The sequence below is a fragment of the Pelodiscus sinensis genome, chromosome 2, assembly GCF_049634645.1.
Source record: "Pelodiscus sinensis isolate JC-2024 chromosome 2, ASM4963464v1, whole genome shotgun sequence".
NCBI lineage: Eukaryota > Metazoa > Chordata > Testudines > Trionychidae > Pelodiscus > Pelodiscus sinensis.
In genome coordinates this window covers 132,493,402-132,516,413 of record NC_134712.1, presented here as the reverse complement: position 1 = coordinate 132,516,413, position 23,012 = coordinate 132,493,402, and the positions used below count along the sequence as shown (strand labels likewise).

The following is a 23,012-nucleotide window of genomic DNA, read 5'->3' as shown; positions in this document are numbered from 1 at the left end:
ATCTCACTATTTTAACCAACAACAGCGGTTAGATCATGCCTCACATTTCCCTGTCTTAAGGGCACATCTACACGTCGAGATGGAGGCATGATTTCCAACTTAAGACTTTTTCTTAGAATGCTAGTTTGATGAGAACTACACAGGTATGTCTCACTGTCTTGGAAATTACATAAATTTTGGGGGGTAAAAATCACTTCATCAGATGCATGAAGTGGAAATCACAGAGATAGATAGATAGATAGATAGATAGATAGATAGATAGATAGATAGATAGATAGATAGATAGATAGATAGATAGATAGATAGATAGATAGATAGATAGATAGATATCAAAAGAAGAGAGTTACTTATCAAGTGTATTGGTTCTGTAATCAATCGACACCCTTCTTTTGATATGCTAGTACATTATATATATTCCCCTGTGTGATGGGGTGTACGAACCTCGCACTGAGGCTGCAAGGGTTAAGCCTGGCTACCTGGCCAAGAAGCACCTCCCCCCCCCCAGTGCCTTGTTGGCCATGCTATAGCTGGAGGACAGCTACAAAGGCCAGTGGAGCAGCTCAGTCTGGGCTGACCACCGATGAGGAAGGAGGTGCCACAGGAGTTCCGGAGGGAGACATGCAGATCCACCCAGATGCCATCACCAGGCAGCAGGGAACCACAGCAGAAGCCCCCAAGCTGGAGAAAGAGATGGAGCAGAGTACAAAAGAGAGACTTGATAGGAAGTAGCCCAGGGTGGGCAGTTGAATCCCAGGTGCTCAGCGTATTTCAGCTGGATTCCCTGCCGAGCTAGTGGTGGTACTCTCCACCACTGACAAGGCACTGAGCTGGGACCTGTTATCTGCCCTTAGACTCAGCCAAGGAATAAGCCATCTGAAAGGGTGAATTAGAGCAGCACCGAGGCTTGTTTATTTGTACAGATTCTTAATGGTACGGGAATACTCACACACGCATCACATTCATGCGGGCAGCTTGGAGGCAGACTTCAAGCACATCGAGTGTTAGTTTTGATTTCACAGGTAGCTGAGGCTGACCAGGCATCAGATTCCTGGAGATGGGCTGCGAGGTGACAAGAGTCCCCTGAGTCTCTTCAGATCTGAGGAAGGGCTCTACCACTGCCTGTCCAGTCCCGAGTCTGGCATGCTGTTACATCTTTTCCAAGGAGAGAAGCCCCCCAGCCACCCATCACATCAATGTATGCACTTTACAGGATCCTTTCTCCTGGCCAGAAAAGGTAACTTATGCACTACTGTTTTATGATTGGTTTTATGGTTTTATGGTAGTTTTAGAGTTGTGGACCTTCAGGTGGCTGATAAGGTGGATACTAGAACCACAAGTTCTATTACAATGAGGACAGATATTTCCAGGTAGAGTAGGAGGCTGTTGACCATGACTAGAAGACAGCCTCCCTTTCACCATGCACCTCTTCTCCTCCTCCATTTGTCAGCAGGCAAATTCAAAATGCAGGGAGCCATTGCGTAGGAATTCTCTTCTTTCAGCGGAGAAAAAAGGATCTGTTTTGGGAGGCACTGGTCTGGCATCCGAACAACATGACCAGTCCAGTGAGGCAGCTGACGGATGATCATTTTCTCAATACTGGTGGTCTTTACCTCTTCCAGAACACTATTGTCATTGCACTTGTCTTCTTATTTGATCTTTAAGATCTTGCAGACGCAGCATTAGTGATACCTCTCAAGGACTTTCAATTGATGTCCATAGATTGTCCAAGTTTCAGACCCATCGTGATGGATAGGAGTAGTGCTGGACAGCACCTGGTGACTCAGGGTTAACACTCAGGTAGCTAGCAAGGGTGCTAGCAAAGGGCCAGAAGAATCAATGGGGATACAGTGCTAAAACTTGAATTGGATAAAGAAATCCTTTATGGGGATTTCTAAGCAAAGGGCTGGAGAGAGTAGCTGCAGGGTTCAGAATTACCATGCCTGTAAGAAATATTGAACATGCGAGTGAATTGGATCTTGAAGTACAGATCAGAATGTATTGTGAATAGAAGGAAAAGTGTATCTAGTCACAACCAGGGTATTTTTTGTTTATTTTGGTTGTTTGGTATAAACATCTTTGTGTGAATCCATGCATTCCCTCTCCCATTCACTATCTAAGGGTATGTCTACACTACCCCGCTAGTTCAAACTAGCGGGGGTAATGTAGTCATCCGCAGTTGCAAATGAAGCCCGGGATTTGAATTTCCCGGGCTTCATTTGCATGAAGCCGGCTGGCGCCATTTTTAAATGCCGGCTAGTTCGGACCCTGTGCCGCGCGGCTACACGCGGCACGGACTAGCTAGTTCGGATTAGGTTTCTAATCCGAACTAGCTGTATGCCTCATGGAACTGAGGGAAACTCCAAGGAATTGTGTTTCCTTTGGATGCCTCATCAGTCTGTATTTGGAACTACTGTACATCTAGCCTTTTATATTTATAGCCTTGTGTTATTTTACTTTAAAACAGAACCAAAATACAAGCTTGTACCCCACTTTATTGGAGAGAATAACTGAAATTCCACATGATTACAGAGATTAAAATCTATAAAGTCAAACTTCTGGTAAGGAAGGAAAAGGTGTACATCCTACCTTGACTAAATGAATCATTGCATCTTTGAAGAATACCATGTCGAGATGTGCACCCCGGATGCTTTCATTGTATGTTTGTAGAAACATATTCAAACGATCTCTTAAGTGAATAAAAGATTCAACTGGCTCATAGATTTTAGGCACATGAAAAATAGTTTCTTCTGGCTCTTCACCTGTTAGAAGAGGTGAGAACAAATTATTAACAGTGGAAATTACTGAGGAGGGTTGAATATTTTCTAAGCGTAAAAACATGCTCTTGATATAAGCCATCCCATTTTGATATCCTTTTTCCTGTCTCTGAAGTGGATTGCTGAATGATTTAGGAGAACCTCCTTGCAGTAATGGAAAGAATCATCACTTGTGCATAATTATGGAAGAACCTCTAAGTTCCGACAAGGACACAAGAAAGAAACACCTCAAAAATATTTATTAGCTATTTTAAAAAAACTATCTAATAAATGTGAAGAAAGAAAGAACGAAAGAACAAAAGAAAAGAAAACCCCATAAATGGGTAGAAAAATGTTCTGAAGTTTTCAAACTGTTCTGCTATCCAAGGTACTATGGTGCACACAGTGGTTACCAACCATTGTCAGAGCAGTGTTCAGTGATGTTCTTTTCTAGAGGCTGATGTCCCACCTATTCTGTCTCATGCTCTGGTATCAGGGCATGAGAAGTTACAGAATGAAGTGATAAAAACAAATTTGTAACCATGTGACTGCACAGTCCCTGGATAACAGATTAATATGAAACTTTATGCACAGGGTTTTTTTAAAAATTGATACAGTTATTTAAAAAAATCCACACAACATCTGATCTCAATTCCTCTTTCTTCCTCTCCAGCATAGCCAGATATACCTGACTGCCCTCAGTGCTTCTAAAGCCTCTGGACTAACGGAGAAAGCAGAGTCTTTTGTTACTCTCTGACCTGTTTGACCAACAGAATATTAGTCTCAGTCTGAGAATAAGTGAGAGCTCTAAAGCAAGGTAATTGGGATGGTTTATAAAGGCTTAGGCAGGCACAGTGACTATAGTAAGCCACTAAAAAAATAAGAACCCCATACTCTGTCAAAGAATATAGATAAGGTCTCTTGGTTAAAGTCACTTAACTCTAACAGGTATGCAGAGGAAGAATTTTAGGTCTTCACTTCATAACTTTATGCCCTACAGTCTCCTGTCTCTTCACTTGTATTTTGTTTCGCAAAAAAGATCATGTTACTTTCTTTATAACAACTGAAGTTTCTCTGAGATGTGTGGTCCCTATTTGTATTACACTGTGTGTACACAAGCATTGTTCTTCCACAAATGAACCCTCACTCTTCTCATGCCTATAGGCCCGGGCCTATAGGCAAATTAGGCAGCCAAGTTGCATGGGGCACCAAATTCTAAACCCTGCCCCTTCCATTTCCCCTTCCCTTACGGCGCCTTACCCGGAGCACGGCTTCCCTGCAGCCAGGAAGGGGGTAAGTCCTGGGAGAGGCAGCACGTGGGGGGGTTCCCCTGTGCCTTGGGAGGGGAGGAGTTGGCCCCGGGGGAGGAAGAACGCGGCGGGGGGATTCCCCTGTGCCACGGGAGGTGAGGGGTCAGCCCTTGGGGAAGAGGAACGCGGGGGGGGAGGTGGGGAAGGGTTGGCGGGGGAGGGGGTTCCCCTGCACCGCGGGAAGGGGGGTCACCCCAGGAGAGGCGCATGCCGGCTTCTCTCTGGGGGTGTGGGATCTTGGGAGGAGGCGGGTGCAGGGGACTCTCTCCCCGGTCCGGCACCCTGTTACCTCTCCGCGGACCCCAGCCCCCGAACTCCAACCCCAGCCTCCAGGCCCCCGGCCCCCAGCCACAGAACTCCATTCCCAGCCACAGATCTCCATCCCCAGCCCCCTGGCCCCCAGCCCCAGCCACAAAGCTCCAACTCCATCCCCAACCCCTTGGCCCCCAGCCCCCGAACTCCAACCCCAGCCCCCTGTCCCCAGCCCCCAACCACAGAACTCCACCCCCAGCCCCTCAGCCCCCAGCCACAGAACTCCATCCCCAGTCCCCCTCTCCCCAGCACAGAACCAAAACCCTCAGTCGATATCTACCCTTGGGGTTGAGGGAGGGAGGGGCGCCGATTGCATGGTTCACCTAGGGCGCCAGTTGCTGGCAGCTAGTCTAGGACCGCCCCGTTATAGAATCTGACTCATAGAGGACTACAATTAGAAGAGATTTCAGGTGATCTCTACTCCAACCTGCTCCTCAGAGCAGGCTCAACCCGAACTCAACCATCCCAGCCAGGGCTTTTTCAAATCTAGCCTTAAAAATCTCTAAGGATGGAGGTTCCACCACCTCCCTAGCTGAAACAGTTTTTCCTAAAATCCTACCAAGATCTCCCCCACTGCAGCTAGGTCTAAACTATGAAGAAAAGCCAAAAGAAGATTCGCAAATTGCGAACTGCCCATGGGCTAAATTTAGGAAAAACCTCCTCTTTTGACACATCCCTTCTTCCTCATACAATGAGGATTACAGGAATGGTAAAGAACGTGTCCACTTTTTCGGAAACTGTTCCAAAAAAGTGGACGCTTTCCTTGGATGCGATATCCCAGAAAAGCTCTGCAGTCTAGACATAGCCTACAACTTGAGACCATTGCTTCTTGCTTTGTCATCAGGAACCATTGAGAACAGCTTAGCTCCATCCTCTTTGGAACCCCCCTTCAGGTACTTGAAAGCTGCTATCAAAACCACCCTCACTCTTCTCTTATGCAGACTAAAGAAGCCCAGGTCCTTCAGCCTCTCCTCGTAAGTCATACGCCTTTGCCCTCTTATAATTTTTGTTGCCCTTCATGAGCACAAGGATGGATCCTAGCTGCCAACATTAGCTCAACAAAAGCATAAACAAGAGTTGGGGCATGGTTCTGTAAACTAACCAGAAGGCATTAAAGGGTGTTTATAATTCTGAAGTCTTTTTATATAAGCATTTACTGTATCTTTCCCTTCAAACCTCCACTGGTAATTTATCACAGAATACCATTTCTCTTCTTGCATCAAGTTTCTGTAATTACCTGTTGCTTCAGGTGGATCCCTTAAGAAATCAACGAAGTAAGCATCAGCTCCCGACTCCACTAAATCCTTTTTCGCTTCGCCAAACTCCTCCTCAACCAATTTTGCCAGAGCTGTATTGAACCAATCTACATCCGCTGGGGTTGTGAAACGATCAGCAATAACACACTTACATTCATGCTTCCACAACTTTATCAATACCTGTTCACATACAAACATTTCAATTGATGGAATTTGTAACAGATGCTGTTCCATACAATATCACATTACGTCTCGACAATATAAAGTAATGCTTTACTCCTTATTAGGGAGGCTAAAATAGTATTCTTTGTCAGACTGATTCAGCTGCATCTCAGATTAAGTGTATGTCCAGTTTGCGCAGAGAGAGAGACAGACAGAGAGAGAGAGAGAGCACAAGCATACACACACACATTCAAGACAAAGTCTAGCCTCCCAAACTATGTAGTACATAATTATGTGCTCAATTATTGCATGTCCAAAACCAGACTTTATGAATGCCAAGCATATTTTTACAAGCAAATTCAACAGCCAACTACCCAACTTGCTAACAGATGTATTTCCCACTCAAATTTTTGGTGTTTATGCAAAAGCAGGAGTCCACACTTTTATATGCTACTGCTGGTAGTACCATCAGTTGTCAGTGCCAGAACAGGAAATGGTGAGATGATGAGAGGGACAGTCACTGCATTGACAATTCAACTTTATATTTACATTAAAGAAAACTGGTTTCTCAGAAGGAAAATTAAAAATTTAAGAGAGAAATATTTATGTCAAGTTTCTTATTTTTCACAAGGAGTATGGATCATAATGAAATACAAGCAGACTTGTTACAATTCAAAGGGTTAATCCCTCTTCCCTTCGGGACACATCTGCAATCTGGTGAATGGCTGCAGTATGGGTACACATACCCATGTTAGTTGTACACACACTAACACAGCTAGAAGTAAAAAGAGTAGGTGCACTAGCACAGCAGCTTTCGGAGGAGGGGAGGAAGGCTGTACAAGCATACTGAGTATCCCAGGTGTATGCAGGCACTGCTAGTCCATACAGAAGCTTGTGCTGCTGTGTCTCCACTGCTACTTTTAGCAATGCCACTGCAGGTAAAGCTAGTATCGCTTTGTCTATCCATGCTGTAATTATGCCTCCGAATGAAGTACAGACATACCCTTATAAGCTTTAAGCAAAAAAAATCAACTGTCTGCCCATCACATGGCTTGAAAACCTCATGGCATGCTATACCTTAAGAACAAAATGATCTGCCACTGAATAGCTTGTAATGTATGTTTATAAAATGGAGTATTTTAAAAAGCTTGATTTTCTCTATAATTTTAAAAATGAATATAAGCTAATATGTATCAGTAAGTATAACAGAACCTAAAACTGATGCAGATATTGTAACCAGCTAGCTTCTGTTCTTTTGCTACAATATATGCCCATAACATGTTTCAGCATCTTAGCCATTTAGCCTTCTGGATTCACATTTTTGTTTAATCACAAATGCTTATTATTCATTATTTAAATTGAGAAAGCAGCTTGGAGTCCCTGTCCTACGCAGAGTCAAACACCAAACAAAACCATTGAGGATCTTACAATTTAATAAGAATAAGTGATAACTCGCAGACACAGGGTCTTCCTAGTGTATACTGAACCACCAAAGAATCTGTTATAGTCTTCATCCTCCTGCTACTTTATATGCCAACTCCATGAAAAAGAGTTGTACATCACTTACATTAGGTTCCCTGATTACTTCCGATGTAGTATTTAGCATCCCTTGCCAAATCCTCGAGAGATCTCGTAAATTGAAGATGTAGTGGAACTTGGCTGGTGTGGGTAGCATTTTGATCTTGGTAATTTGCCATAACCTGCGTGTCAGTGGCACCAGTTTGGCTACTGATGTTCTGACCTCTTCTGAGAAGCCCCGCTGGCAACAATAATGCCCTAGTCCAATCACTCCTGGGGAATGCAAATTGATAGTTTAAAGGGCAGTTACGTCTTTTCTACACATTGAGCTATTCTGGAACAGCTATCCCCAAATAACTCTGAACATAGACAACCAGCACACATAAGACAGCAGAACTCTTTGCACCTTCACCTCATGTCCCCTGACATAAAAACAGAATCAATAAAAACAGAATCACAGAATCACAGAACACTAGAACTGGAAGGGACCTCAAGTGATCATCAAGTACAGTCCCCTGCCCTCACAGCAGGAACATGCATTATCTACATCATCCCTGATAGATGTCTATCCACACATCTGGAGTACTGCATCCAGTTCTGGACACCCCACTACAGAAAAGATATGGACACATTGGAGAGGGTCCAGCGGAGAGCAACCAAAATGATTAGGGAGCTGGAGAAGTTGACCTACGAGGAGAGGCTGAGGGATTTGGATTTATTTAGTCTGATGAAGAGAAGAATGAGGGAAGATTTGATAGCAACCTGGAACTTCCTGAAGGGAGGTTCCAAAGAGGATGGAGAGAAGCTGTTCTCAGTAGTGACAGATGACAGAACAAGGAGCAATGGTCTCAGTTACAGTGGGGGAGGTCTAGGTTGAATATTAGGAAAAACTATTTCATTAGGAGGGTTGTGAAGCACTAGAATGGGTTACCTAGGGAGGTGGTAGAATCTCCCTTAAGTGGCAGCATGACAAAATCCTGGCTGGGATGATTTAGTTAAGGTTGGTCCTGCTTTGGGTAGGAATCTATGATTCTATCCAACCTGCTCTTAAATATCTCCAGTGATGGAGATTCCACAATCTCCCTAGGCAATTTATTCCAGTGTTTAATCACCTGACCATTGGGAAGTTTTTTCTAATGTCCAACCTAAACCTCCCTGTTGAAATTTAAGCCATTGCTTCATATCCTATCAGAGGCCAAGGAGAACAATTTTTCTCCCTCCTCCTTGTAACACTTGAAAACTGCTATCATGTCTCCTCTCAGTCTTCTCTTTTTTAAAACTGAACAAGCCCATTTCTTTCAGTTTTCCCTCATAATCATGTTTTCTAGACCTTTAATCTGCAATCTAGCTAAGCTTTAAAATGCATGTTCTTGCATTGGGAGAATTATTGTTTAATTGTTTATTATTCATTATTATTATTATTATTATTTAAAATCAAAGGCCAGAGTTATTTCTGCAATTTTTTAGAGGTGCGTGGTAGTGTTCACGTGTTCCACCTGCACAATTAGAAAATGTGAACAGAAATCCTGTATTTTCATATGTATCTGTTGAGTGTGCAGATTTTACAAGGACAATTTTGGTGCCATTCTCATAAGCTTGGATCTATGTGCCCCATTGTAAGATTGCTTTCTTGAGTTTATCAGTCAACAGGTGATTTTCACCTGGAGTTGGAACATTGCAAGTCAAACCTGAGCAGAGATTTGATTTGGATTTTTCAACACAAGAAAAACAGTTTCCTCTGAAAATTGTAAGGGCTAAATTATATAAACCTCCCTATTCTCTTGAGTTTTGTAAAAAATTATACTTGTCCATGGCCTTAGTTTTGGGGCAAATTTTACCTCAAAAAGTCTGTTTAAAAATTATCAAAATTTTGGATTTGTGTTAATGTTACGCAATTTACTCCTGGGGGAATCTGTGCCACTGAGCAATGCAGAATTTTGCAGGAATTAATATTATGCATGCAGAATTTCTTTTCCCTCACCCCTACAGAAATGGACTGCAGAGATGTTGGCTGCCAGTCATAGCTACTGAATCTGGCAGAGCTCAGCTCACAAACAGAAGACAAGGTTGGTGCAGCAAGAGAGGAGGGGAACAGGAGGGTTCACAGCAGCTGCAGTTCCCAGAATAACCTGAAGGAAGGAGGTGGCATGCAAAGAACTCAGTGCAAGCCTGGGACCCAGCAGCAGGCAGTTTTTCCTTCTGGATCCCTGGCCTACAGGAGAGTATGGTCTATGTCTGGGCTGAGGAAGCCTGCAGTTTGGAACTGGCAGAGCCCAGCTGGGCCCAGGGGTCGGTGGTGAGGAGCAGTGAAGCAGTAACTGGGTTGTTGTAAGGACTACTTTAACTCTCTGCTACCGAGGCAATTATTTTGTGTGTCTGTATTGTTACAGACAAACTTGATCACACATGTTTTGAAATAAATTTCCAAACTATTTGAAACTGGCATGATTGTATAGTGTTATTTTGACAAAATAACACTTGCAGAATTTTAAGATATTGTGTACAAAATTTTTAAATTTTTGGTGCAGAATTCCTCCAGGAATATATTTAATATCTTCCTCTAAAGCGGAGCTTGGGGGTGGGTTGGTTGGTTGGTTGGTTTTTTAGCTTCTAGGTCATGAACAGGGCAAGAAAAAAAACCAGACAAAATCCCACAGGCAATAGGACCCAGCAGGAACAAGGCATGAGAAAAGCTTGCTTCTTTCTTCTTCCTGCTTCCCTGACTCAGGCCACCCCAACTCTTGATTTTGCTGCTCCCCTTCTGCACCTCTCACTCCACTCTTGGCTCTTGTAAATTCCTTTGGAATTCTCTGTCTCCAGGAGGAGAGCATAATGCTGTCTGGTAAAAAATGAGCTCTGAACACTAACCAGCTCCTCCCAGCCTCAGTGCTCCCCACCAAATTCTCCACAACTATCACCAAAAGCTAATGATAGTAGTCCTTGGTAATGCCAAAGTAGTCTGGAATTTAATGGCATCTTAGTCACTAACAATAAGTAGAAAATTTGAGAGCCATAGTTCTAGGAAAATATGGGTACATACATTTAAACGTACCCTTCCCATCCACAAAAAAATCAAGATTTTATTCTTAAGATTTCACTTTAAAGTACAGAAAAACAAAAGTTTACACTCCCATTCTGTCTTAATCAACACTTTCCAAACTGAGTCTTTATCTTACCAAAGATCTTATCAATGGAAGAATTGGAAGGCAGAGTACAATTGAATATGGAAAAATGTCTCTTTAGTCTCTGTGGGATGTCATTGCGACCTCCACCAGGGTGGATCATAGCTGCCAAGAACTGGATATCAATGATATTGGTAAACTCCCCTGGTTTCTCCAGGTTATAGAATCCACTCTGTTCCATCAGCTGCCGAACTACCTCATTAGTGACCTATAAAGTGTTCATTAGGATTAAAAGATTATTTCACAGGAAGCAAAAAAGCATGCATAATTATTTATGAGCACCTGAGAAACTTAACCACAAGACAGTTTTTCCTTGCTTTTAAAAACACTACATTTTCTCAGGCCACGAAGAAAACAACATTTATAAACTGTTAGAAATAGATGGGATTAGATTGTCCTTTCCTCTAATGATATCTAGAAGAGGGAGCTCAGAGGAAAATAATCACAAGCATTTCAAATACTCAACCTCATCAGAGGGAGGAACCATGTCATCTGTTTCATAAGGTGACAGAAAAGCAATTGATCAGCATTAAGCCAAATTTCAATACTTTAAACAAACCTGATCTCCCCATTCATTGATTACAGGCATATTCACATCATCAATGAAGACCGTCATCTTCTTGCCTGCAGGAGGACCATATGTCGTGCCCATGCGTTTGTCCACATAACTCTCTATTGTACGCTGTAAGAAAAACCCTTTGTTACTCAAAACCGCACAGTTCCTCGCCATCAAAGGACAGTTTATGATTTTTACATTCACACATTTAGTAGCAATAATACTTCAACAGTGGAGCATACATGGATACTTCATAGTTTTTAATGTTTTACTTGGGGTTTTAATAAAAAAATAATGACCACTTCAGCCAGTTAGTGTGAACTGGCATATTTCCAAACATCAAGAAACATTGAGAATTTGATGAGCATGAGAGTAACCAAATAACCACAGGAATGACTTCAAGAGATGTGGTCCCTGAGAATTTGCTGAAACTGATGAACACTTTTAAAAAGACATATTGTGAGAGAAGAAAGTTACATCCCTGTAGAAAAGCTACTTTGACTGAAGCCTTTGGAGTAGGTTGATATTTTTGTTTATATGTATCTTTGTAATTTCAGAAAGTCTTCTTTTAATGGGATCTTGCTGGCAAATTCTCAGTGTACAAATAAAGCTACAAACCCAGTCATCATCTTATAACTAGGGCAGTTACAAGAAGTGGTGGTCCATGCCTTGTAGGTGGGCCATGGCTTGAGGCTCAGCACCCCTATTCCCGCTGCGGTGGGGGGGACCCTGAGCCTTACAGGCTGGATCTGGTTCACGGGGAGAGCAAGCTGCCACTGCCGTTTCTCCTCCCCACAGCTGGGGAAATGGCAGCACAGGGAAGGGGACTTTTCCTGCTGCTTCCATTGGCTGGAATCGCAGTTAGTGAAAGCAGTGAGAGGCAGTGCCTGGGAGTGGTCAGGTGGGAGGGGGCGTGGTGTCAGGTAAGCACCATCCCCATCCCCAGACCCTGCTCCCATTCCCCCTCACACAGACACCCTGCCGAGACACAACATCCCCACCCTGCTCCTGCACCCTCCCTCCTGGCCAGGCCCCCCGCACCCTCAACCTGCTCCTGCACCCAGTGAAGCAGACAGTCACTGCTGGTCCTGGGGAAAGATGGGAGTGGGGGCTAACTCCACACTCCCAGAAGAGGCAAGGCTGAGGGCAGGACCATGGCGCTGTCCTGCCCCCAGCCCTCACAGCAGAGTGGAGTGGCACTCTGGTGCTCCCGCAAAAATTTAAATGACCTCCAGGCCCCTTAGAATGGCCAGGCCCCAGGGAAATTGCCCTCTTTACCCTCCAAGTCCACAGGCCTGCCTGTACACTAATTCTCACTCAGACCCTGCTCCATCACCTCCTCCTGCACCCATTTTATCGTCATGGGTGGTTGGCTGGTGGTCCGCAGAAAAGTTTGCATTGAGCAGGGTGGGCCATGGGCCAAAAAGTTTGAGAACCACAGAATTAAAGTGATTACTATACCTGAAACATTAATGGGGTAGTTGCGGATGAGAAGTTCAGACTTTTGGACATATGGTTTTCAGGATTATATTTTGACATGAATCCTTTGATGATGACAGTTTTAGCTGTTCCTTGCTCACCAATTAGTAGCACAGCCTAGACAAGTAGAGAATTCAAATAAGCCCAAAGGTGCAAAAGCCAAGTGTATCAGCAAAGCCCCATCAACCTCTATATCTATCCTTGTCAGGAATGAAGCAAAGAAATAAAAATTAACTTTCTATGGGAAAAAAAATTAGCAAACTGGAAGCAGAGGGCTGCCTTAGCAGGAAATGAGTCAAGGTGTATTAACTCCAGAAATGTGTGTGTGAAAGGGGCTATTAGTTTCTACCAAACAACAGGATCCCCTTGCATTTCACACTGTCCTGCAGGGGAGCCAAAAGCCATGCCGGGCCTGTGGGGAAAGGTGGAGGGAGGGTGTCCAGCTCTTTACTCCCCCTTTTCCTCCCTTCCCCCCCGAGCACTGCCTATAGCACAGTACATGGCATTCCCACCTCCCCAGGCAGCCCTAAGAGCTACCCAGAGCATGCTGCATAAACACAGTGACTATTTAAAGGGCTCGAGGTTCTGAGTGCCTCCACTGCTGAAACAGCAGCCTCCTTTGCCTCTTCCCATCAGTGGGCCAGCTGTCCTGCTATGTTGGAATGAGGACATCAGATAGGGATGTCTTAATTAAGCTGCAACCTTAAATATCTGGGAATATCCAACAGATACAGTGCGGGCAGTGAAAATGATAGCCAGTCAGGAGAAGAGAATGGCTGATTTCAACTCTTCCCTTCTACCTATCCTGGTCCCTAGCCAACACACTGCTGGGACCTTCCCCCTCAAACGAGGGCTAAGTGGTGCTATAAATGAAGGCTGGTTGGCTCTCTGCTATACCTGCTATAAGAGTCCCAACCCCCCATTTCTGCACTTTCAAAAAATACCTCCTTTCAGTCTTTTGCTAATCCATTTTATCTGATCACTGTAACCCCTTTCCTGCAGAGTATCTGCACAGGACATCAGCCCCCCTACTTACATAATGAATTGCAACATCATACACCAATCTTTGATTGTCCCAACTAAGCCTTGCAATCCTCTGTCAGGAAGATGAAAAAAACACCACCACCACCTTGCATTGGCCAGTCTGGTGGTGAAGGAAAACATACTTTCCAGCCTCCGAGAAAGGAGTAACTAGTATAGTGCCAACAACAAAGCCTGGTATTATCTATTTCCATCATGGAAGGGAGGTGCTGCTTCACCTGGTCTAGGGAAAAAGAGGGTTTTTCCTGCCACTCTTTGGAGCTAAATAGTTCCCCCTCTCTTCTGGTCACCAGATGTGGGAATAGGATACTGACCTGCTCAAGGTGTTGCAGCAAATTACTCTGACACTCTAGTCTCTTAAGGGCCCATACACCTTTTTCTGCAAGTCAAACAATGGCCCCCACTGCTTAATGTATGGTTAACTCATTTTACTTATCCCTACCACACATGTGAATCACATCACTCACACCCATAGCAAACAGAATGATACCTTGCCCTGCGCAGCAATTGTCTCAATAAGGCAGTTTGTCCTCACATTGTCAACATTTGGCACCAAGATTGAACCATACTCTGGAATGCTGTTAGTGGGGTATACATACTCTTCAACACGAGTACTCCAGTGCATCCATTTTCCTAGTCAGGACAGAATCAGTTAAATACTTCCAAGTTCCAGAAAATTTGCTTGTATCCCATTCTCCAACTAGCAATACAAGTGGATTGTTACCTATGAAGTTACCTTTCCCCTGTTAAAGCCAAAAGACCCCACAAACAAAGTCCATGCTCTGTGATGATCAGAAATCAATTTCATAAGGAGTAGTCTTAAAAACACATGGAAAGGGCCACAGATGACATAATTAGAGAAACATCTTCCAGCTTGCTTACTTTCACTCATTTGACAGCACTTTGTGATGCAAACTACCTCTTGCCTTGTGTAGACACCTTCCCTTGTTTTGGTATCTCTCACCAACAGTAAAGAGTGATTTTAAAATAAACAATTTCAGGGAACATGGGAAAGTATACAACCTGAAGTGCCTTTTCTATTAATTCCATGAAATATACTCTTTCAAGACCACGTCTTTTCAAACATTATCTGGTAGATGCAGGATATTACTAACCATTAGTTGCCACATAATAATCAAACATGGTATCTTCACTTCCTTCTGAGATATGAGGAAGATCAAGCTTTATTTTTTTATGATTACGAAGCCAGTGTTCCAGTTTGCATCTGTCTTCCAATTCCAGCAATGCTCCAACACTCCACATGAGGGAGAAGACATACAGCCTTTCCAGGTACTCTGGTGTTATTTCTCCTCCTTGCTCCTGAGAGGTGAAGCATTGTTTTAGGTATTTTCATGGCTTAGAGCTTGTCCAAAAAATAATTCCTACAACAAACTTTGCTTTGTATGTTCAAGTTGAAAACCTTTACCTTGAATTTAGAGAAGTCTCTTTGTATGTCCTTACCTCTGCTCTGAGCAACCATTACACAAACAGAAGAATATAAAAACGGGCATACTGTGTTCAACCAAAAGTCCATCTAAACCAGTATCCTCTCCTCTGACAGTGGCCAATGCCAGGTGCTCCAGAGAGAATGAACAGAACAGGTAATCATTAACCAATCCATGATCTGTCGCTCATCCCAGCTTCAAGAAAACAGTAGCTAGGGACACCATCCTGGCCAATAGCCACTGATGGACCTATCCTCCATTAATTTATTTAGTTCTTTTTTTGAACTCTGTAACAATCTTGGCCTTCACAAAATCATCTCACAAAGACTTCCACAGATTGACTGTGCATTGTGTGAAGAAATACTTTTTATCTAAACCTGCCGCCTATTAATTTCATTTGGTGACCCCCCCCCCTTGTTCTTCTGTTATGAGAAGTAATAAACAGCACTTGCATTTCTACTTCCACTGCAATCAGTTGTGATTTAATATGCCTCATTCATATCGCCTTTAACTGTCTCCTTCCCAAGCTGAAAAGTCCCATACTTATTAATCTCTCCTCCTACAGAAGATGTTCCAAACCCCTAATTGTTTGCCCTTTTCTAAACTTTTTAAATTTATCTTTTTTTACATGGGGATGAACACATTGGCATGCAGTATTCAAGATGTGGATGTACCATGGCTTTATACAGAGGCAATATGGTATTTTCTGTCTTATTATCTATCCCTTTCTTAATGGTTCCCAACATTCTGTTCACGTTTTTGACTGCCACTGCAAATTGAGTGGATGTTTTCAGGAAACTATCCACAATGATTCCAAGATCTCTCTTTTGAGTGCTAACAGCTAATTTAGACCCAATAATTTTATATGTACAGTTGGGATTATGTTTTCCAATACTGCATTACTTTGCAATTAACAACATGAATTCTCATCTGTTATTTTGTTGGAGTGGTGCCCTTGAGGATCACCACTATTTACATCTCTCCACTCTGAAAACTGACCATTTTGTTTCCTATATTTAAACAGTGATCAATCCATGAAAGGACAATCAGTAAAAAGACTCTAGCAGAAGGACAGACTAGGGAAGCACTGTTTGGGCATGTACATAGCCATGTAGAGTATCGATTCTCAATTTCTGACATGTCTTTAGTCACCTAAGAAGTGTCTTACTGTCTACACTGTTATTTCTTACTGTGCTGGGAGCATACAATGTATGTAAGCTACACACCAAACTGAAGTGAAGACACAGTCTAAATGAAAATCTGAACACAGAAAACTGAAGTCTTCTCATTAACCCTAGAGTCAATATACAGCAGCATGGGCACCAGCTTTCCAAGGTTCCCCCAAAATGCCCTGATAATCCAAATTTCCTCAAACCTACTCGCAAGAAATTATCACTATTGGGATGAAGATGTTCACCTTCCTTTTCAGTCCGCCAATAAGGTGACTGAAAAATGCCAACTGCTAAGCTTTTGAACACATCCTCAAAGACACAGTCCAAGGGAAAACTTAATTCATATAAGTATCAAAAAATCTATCATAGAATCATAAAATTGGAAGGACCCTCAAGAGGTTGTCTAGATCTTTCATCATTTTTATTGCTCTTCTCTGGTCCTTCTCCAATTTTGCCACATTATTTTTCAAATGGGGTGCCCAGAACTGGACACAATTCCAGTTGAGGCCTAATCAGAGCAGAATAGAACAGAAGAATGACTTCTCATGTCCTGCTTACAACTCTCCTGTTAATACATCCCAGAATGATGTTAGCTTTTTTTTTTAATAGTGTCACACTGTTAACTTGTATTTAGCTCGTGGTCCACTCGTGACTCCACTCTGCCAACAGAGGCATGTAAACTAGGCTACCCGACATAGTCAAAGAAGCCGGGATTTAAATATCCCTGGCTTCATTAAAATAAACATAGCTGCCGTACTGTGCAGGCTCAGCTGATCGTCGGTACAGTGCGCGAGTCAATACGTGGATCGGTCAACAGGGGAAGCCTTTGTCGACCGCTCCTGTAAACCTCATTTCACAAGGCATAAGGGAGCGGTTGTCAAAGGCTTCCCCTGTCGACCGATCCACGTTTTGACTCGTGCACTGTGCTGACAATCAGCTGAGCCGGCACAGAGCAGCAGCCATGTTTGAACAAACTAGGTAGTCATTTCTCATTTTGCATATGTGCAACTGATTGCTCCTTCCTAAGTGGAGACCTTTGCATTTGTCTTTATTGAATTCAGATAGCATTAATTTGGATCACCACATTCAACATTTCATCTGCATTCAAGAAATTATAAATGAAATGGCTTGCAGTCCATTAACCATTCTGTGAGCCATGCAGTCATTCTTGCTCTTAAAACACCCGTTAGGGTAAATAGCTATCAGATGCCACATAACAATTCTTACAATTAGTATTGTAAAAATATCAGAAAAGCACTAAATAAACATTCTGAAATAAATACACACCATCCAAAGTATCATTTTGAAGTAAAAATTAGGTAGTCACATGTAAGATATTTTAACCCCCACAACTTCAGAGGAATGTTTCTTCTCTAAAAATTCTGATGTGCTTTCTAATATTTACCTACACAGCATGAAACAACATCTGTCAAAATACTGACTCTCTTACCTTTGGAGGGATAAGTCCCTGTAACATGTTGATGCTTTGCATGATCACAAAGGCCTCCAGCATCTCCATCTTATATTCCAAGGCCTGGATGCTGAAGTGGTAGAGTTCTGGAAACGATGAATTGTACAACTCTCGCAGAATTTCAGCTTCTTGAGGAGAACGTTTGTTCAAAAAGCTCTATCATCAATGGAGAAGGGAAAGATCCTTGATTTGAAATTAAACACTCTGAATATTTCAGTAAAACAGACTCAAGTGACACGCTGACTTCCTACGATTTAGTTTTCTTTTTTGGTGTAAATAGAAGGCCAAATTCTGCATTCATGTGTCTGTATAACTCCCAAGAGAAGTTCCATATACATAGTAAAAAGCAGAACTGGGCCAAAATCACAAAATTAATCACTGCTCATAAGACAAAATTCCCAACTTAATTCTAAATCAACCATTTCAAGCGCAGTTCAACTCTGCGAAGTGGCTATATAAAAATGGAGTTAGAGATAGAACTCAGGTTTATTTAGCCTGAATACTATTTATGTTTGTGAGATGATACACCACAACACACCCAGATTTACCCCGAGAACCCAGTCTGAAATGTCAGAATAATTGAGCTGAGTACATCTAGAAATCACTCAGGGTATATCTACACTACCACCCTAGTTCGAACTAGGGTGGTTAACGTAGGCAACCGGAGTTGCAAAAGAAGCCCAGGATTTGAATTTCCCGGGCTTCATTTGCATGTTGCTGGGCGCTGCCATTTTTAAATGTCCGCTAGTTCGGACTCCGTGCCCGCGGCTACACGCGGCACGAACTAGGTAGTTCGGATTAGGCTTCCTATTCCGAACTACCGTTAATCCTCGTGGAACGAGGTGTACAGATAGTTCGGAATAGGAAGCCTAATCCGAACTACCTAGTTCGTGCCACGTGTAGCCACGGGCATGGAGTCCAAACTAGCGGACATTTAAAAATTGCGGCGCCCAGCAACATGCAAATGAAGCCCAGGAAATTCAAATCCCGGGCTTCATTTGCAACTCCGGTTGCCTACATTAACCACCCTAGTTCAAACTAGGGTGGTAGTGTAGACATACCCTCAGAGAACAATCATGGGACCTTCAAATGTTTTCCCCTCCCCACAAACAGTAAAAATGTACCCTATCCCTAGTTGATTGCAACAGATGTACAGTACATCAATCAACTCACTCCCTCTCACATTCCAACTAGCTCAAAATTGGAGAAAATTTAGCATCCACTTTTTTCCCAGGTCCCTACATGCTTTACAGAAATACTTCTGCTTATCACTCCCTTTTAAATACTTACATAATAAAGGATGGCAAAGGTCTAAGTTGCACTACTATTTTTGTCTATAGTTTCAAAAGATAATATTGAGGATTTTATTTGTAGAATTAATTTTGGTGAAGATTTTCCTGTGCTTACTGCTATTTCTTCTTTTATTCTGTAAGTTCATTTTCCCTTGTGTGACAGTAATTGGTGCACCGGTATTGTTAGCCAAAGTTCAATTTTTTCACCAAAACCATAGTTTTGGTGAAAAATCTGACTCATCTTCAACCTAATATTTTTCCAGAGACTAATTCCTGTGTCCTTGATATCCCCTCCTTGATGGCTGTAATTCAGAACAGTATTACAATAAATTAAGAAGCTAACTAGAACTCCTTCCTTTTTTGAATCAATTTATCAGCAATGCAGTACTCTGTCCCAATAGCTTTAGCAGATTTTAAAAAAAAATATGCAAAGCAATTTAGAATGGAAAACTATTCAAGGTCATAATTTCCTGAATATGTCAGTTCTGCTAATAATAATTGAATAGCTATTCTTAAAACTAGCACATGCCATGCTTTTTTCCTTCATAAGAATCTGGGCATACAGAAAAACTATGTCAATTCAGTTATGGAAAAAATAATCAAATCTGACAAGGAATGGCTCAGGAACATGAAAAAGTAGCCTTTACTCTTTGAAGATATAGAAAGATGCATGACTGCTAGCAGCGGAGATATCTGGCAGTTGTGATGATGTGACTGTAGCCAGGAATCATAGCTTTAGGGAGAGACAAAATGCAGAAATAGATGTTGTTGGTTCAAATGGCTGATTCATGAGAGCTTGTAATATTGTGGTAAAGTCTCAGGATTAACTGTTTGTTTAAATAGGATTGTTACCCCGAGAAACCACCCCAATCTGGAAATCTACCAGAAATTTAAAACCCTATAATGCCATTGTCTGAAGCTCTTAGCCGTAAGTAATTTACTCCTATTTGAGCTTTTGATTCATTCTTCCTAGAAACTGAAGGAATGTTTTCATTTGTGAGAGAAAGTAATTGCTTCCAGTGATCCTTTTGTGTGTGTGTGTGTGTGTGTGTGTGTGTGTGTGTGTGTGTGTGTGTGTGTGTGTGTGTGTGGTGAAGAGCTCCCAAGTTTACATTTCAAATGAAATCATGTATTTTCACCCAGAGACAGCCAAAATTCCTGATGATCAAATAAAAACTTCTTGATTAAGCACTACTTCATGAGTGTCTACAGAGTATAATCTGTATAATCAATAATTATTTGTGAACAGACCAGCTAACTTCTTTTGTTATATTTATCATTAGCAGATTTACTTAGTACCGTTTAACTTAATTTTTTGAAATTAAAAAATTTACATGTTAATTGAAATGACTGTATTTTTCAAAATACAGTGTTTTTAATTATGTTAATTTTAGTAATTTTTAAACGGGAATTCCATCATGTATTTTTTCTTCATCCCTATAAACTTATTGTTTACTATGTTTTAACAAAAGAGGGATAGAGTCAATCTGGTTTCCAATAACATTGTCTTCTAGTTTCAAACCTTATGCATTCATTTAGCTGTGACAAAACAGAGCACTACTCCAAATTTCTCCCCTTTATCTCTTTTCTGTAAGCTTTATTGAGAAGCAATCTTATTCCAGGTTCATGCTATTTTTCTAGCTAGTCTTGGTTCAGTCTCTTTCAACATTCACTCAGTTATATCAGTTTTGAGAACTGTATGCGATTTGGTGAGTCTATCTCTTTTCATTTTGGTTTTATGGGAAGCAATCCCGTTCCATGCACATCCCATTTTCCTGGCACAACCAAACTCTAACACTGCTTTAAAGTTATAATAAGAGGAAGCTATATAGTGAATGTGGTGGTCTAAGCTCTCACTGTTTATGAGTTCTTGATCAAACAGACAAACAGACAACCTCTCTAAAGTATATAGTAGATATATACATTAAGTGCACAGGAGACAAAGTGAATTGGTTTATTATTTAGACTTGCTGTCAGGTGTCACTTTGCCCAGTTTACAACGATCCCCGTCTGACTGGATAAGGATATGCTACTTCATTAGGTGAGCCTTAGACCAGAAAGCCTAGCTAGACTATCCTTATATGTAATAAATGAATGCTCCAAGCCCTCTGACTTCATCTGCCCTAAAAGGCTATCACCAATGGACAGGAGTTTGAGGTCCAGAAAGAGAGATGAGGATCCAGAAATCACATGGGCTTCTTGTTTCCATAATCACTATGTTGTCTGCACTTCCCTCTACATTTCTTGTTGAGAATGATTCCAAGATATTAAAAGAAACCTCCGAAGCTCTCCTCTGAAATCTTGCCCAATAAATCACCTCTCTGCATGGAGACTCACAGATCCAGGAATTGCTATTTAATTGAATAACTAATGTTCTGGGACACAGTAGAAATCAGTTTGGATCCTGTCAAGTTTTTCCTGTTAAGAAGACTGACTCTTCCTCTTTCAAACTGAGCTGACAAACCTCCAATGGGAATTAAAGTTTATTTTTAACTATGTGTGTGAAACACTGAGAGGGTGCTGTGAATCTTTTCCTGCAAGTAAGGCTTTAAGTAAATCATTGAAGACTAAACAAAAATAAATTCCTGATCAATACCAAAATCTTCAGGGCTCCCTGAGGCCAAGTCTATACTGCATCAGGAAGGTCAGCTTAAGGAATGCAAACGCTCCTGACAACTTCCCTTACTCCTTGAGAATAGACTTGCTTAATAGACCCACTAAATCAAACGCCAAAAGACCAGTTTCTGGTGCAATAAGTATAGACATGGCATTGCCTGTTTTGTCAATTAGCTAGTACAGGTACAAGGAATTTCTGTGGATATATCAGAGGAAATATTATAACCTAGTGTACTGTTTCCATTACCGTTAGCTCTAGGAAGGGAGAAAGGTTCTTTAGGTGGGCTGATGCAATACTTGTCTTGAAGTTGAAAGGAAACAGAAAGAGATGGAGAACATGGTACCACCAATCCATGCTGCCATCTCCTTAATCCTCACTTTATCTAAAGCAGAGACTCATTGCATTAAGAGCTATGGTGTACTTGGTATTTTTTTTTAAATCCGACCCTTTATTTGAAAGACTGAATGGAGCTTTAGGAATGTGGCTTTTGGCTCCATATTCTTAAGCACAGATTGAAATTCCACAAAAAAAAAAGTGGAAAATAAACCACCCAAGTTCTAAAGACACCAATCTTTCAGTATTGAGTACCACCATCCAGATCATTGTTATGGTAAATGATCATTTGGCAGTAAATCTAAGAGAGACGAAAGGTAATGCATTTACAGTGTTTCACTTAAAGCAAAATATTGGACAAAATGAGTGTCCCTATATTATATAATTAAATGGGATACTTGAAAATCAGTGGTATTCAACTCATTAAATATACCTAAAAGATAAACTACCAATATATTGAATTATCTAATTATAGTGAAGAGTACCTCAAGAACAGGGCTCCAATTGAGAACTGATGAACTCATGAAAACCATGCCATTCCTTGACACAGTAGCAGGGGAAGCATTGTCAATATTATGAGGCTCAAACACTATTTTACAGTTTGGTGCCATAGGAATACGATCTCCATTAGCTAGTGTTAAGGTTTTATTATCATCCAGCACAGAATTCAGGTTCTCAATCCAAATAGCATCAACAGGACCATCAAGAACTATCCAGATGTGCTCACCTGCAATCCAAAGACCATGTCTATGAAGCAAATCATATAATCTCACATGCATTATCTAATTGCACTTTCTCATACAGAATATTGTACACTAAATCTATTTAAAGACCAATTCAAAATAAAGCATGTGACCTGTTGTTGCCCAAATCCAAATGCTTATCTGGTCCATAACACACAAAGATATTATCTGCCTAATATTTGCTAATGCTTGTAGCATTTTGATAAACAGCTTTATGGATTTTATCATCTCCCATCTTAAGAAGTTTAGCTCTTTATACTAACTCCCATTTAATTAAATCATCAAAACTCAGGGTAAAAAAATGTATACTTGTTTTAAAAACCTACAAATCTTCGGTTGTGACCAAAGAAATGAAGCTCTAACACAAGAA

The 23,012-nt window shown here is 41.6% G+C and overlaps 1 protein-coding gene across 2 annotated transcripts in view; it reads right to left on the bottom strand.

Moving 5' to 3' along the window:
* The window catches only part of DNAH5 (dynein axonemal heavy chain 5), a 253,320-nt gene that overhangs the window by 82,770 nt on the left and 147,538 nt on the right, over positions 1–23,012 (bottom strand). For both annotated transcript variants that reach the window (XM_075921464.1, XM_075921465.1), the window contains 10 exons: positions 22,385–22,626; positions 17,637–17,813; positions 14,685–14,889; positions 14,060–14,202; positions 12,511–12,645; positions 11,053–11,175; positions 10,488–10,701; positions 7,361–7,584; positions 5,613–5,811; positions 2,587–2,759 (listed from right to left, as the gene is read on the bottom strand). In XM_075921464.1, coding sequence (XP_075777579.1) covers positions 2,587–2,759; positions 5,613–5,811; positions 7,361–7,584; positions 10,488–10,701; positions 11,053–11,175; positions 12,511–12,645; positions 14,060–14,202; positions 14,685–14,889; positions 17,637–17,813; positions 22,385–22,626 — 1,835 coding nt within the window. The remainder of the gene's footprint in view (positions 1–2,586; positions 2,760–5,612; positions 5,812–7,360; positions 7,585–10,487; positions 10,702–11,052; positions 11,176–12,510; positions 12,646–14,059; positions 14,203–14,684; positions 14,890–17,636; positions 17,814–22,384; positions 22,627–23,012) is intronic.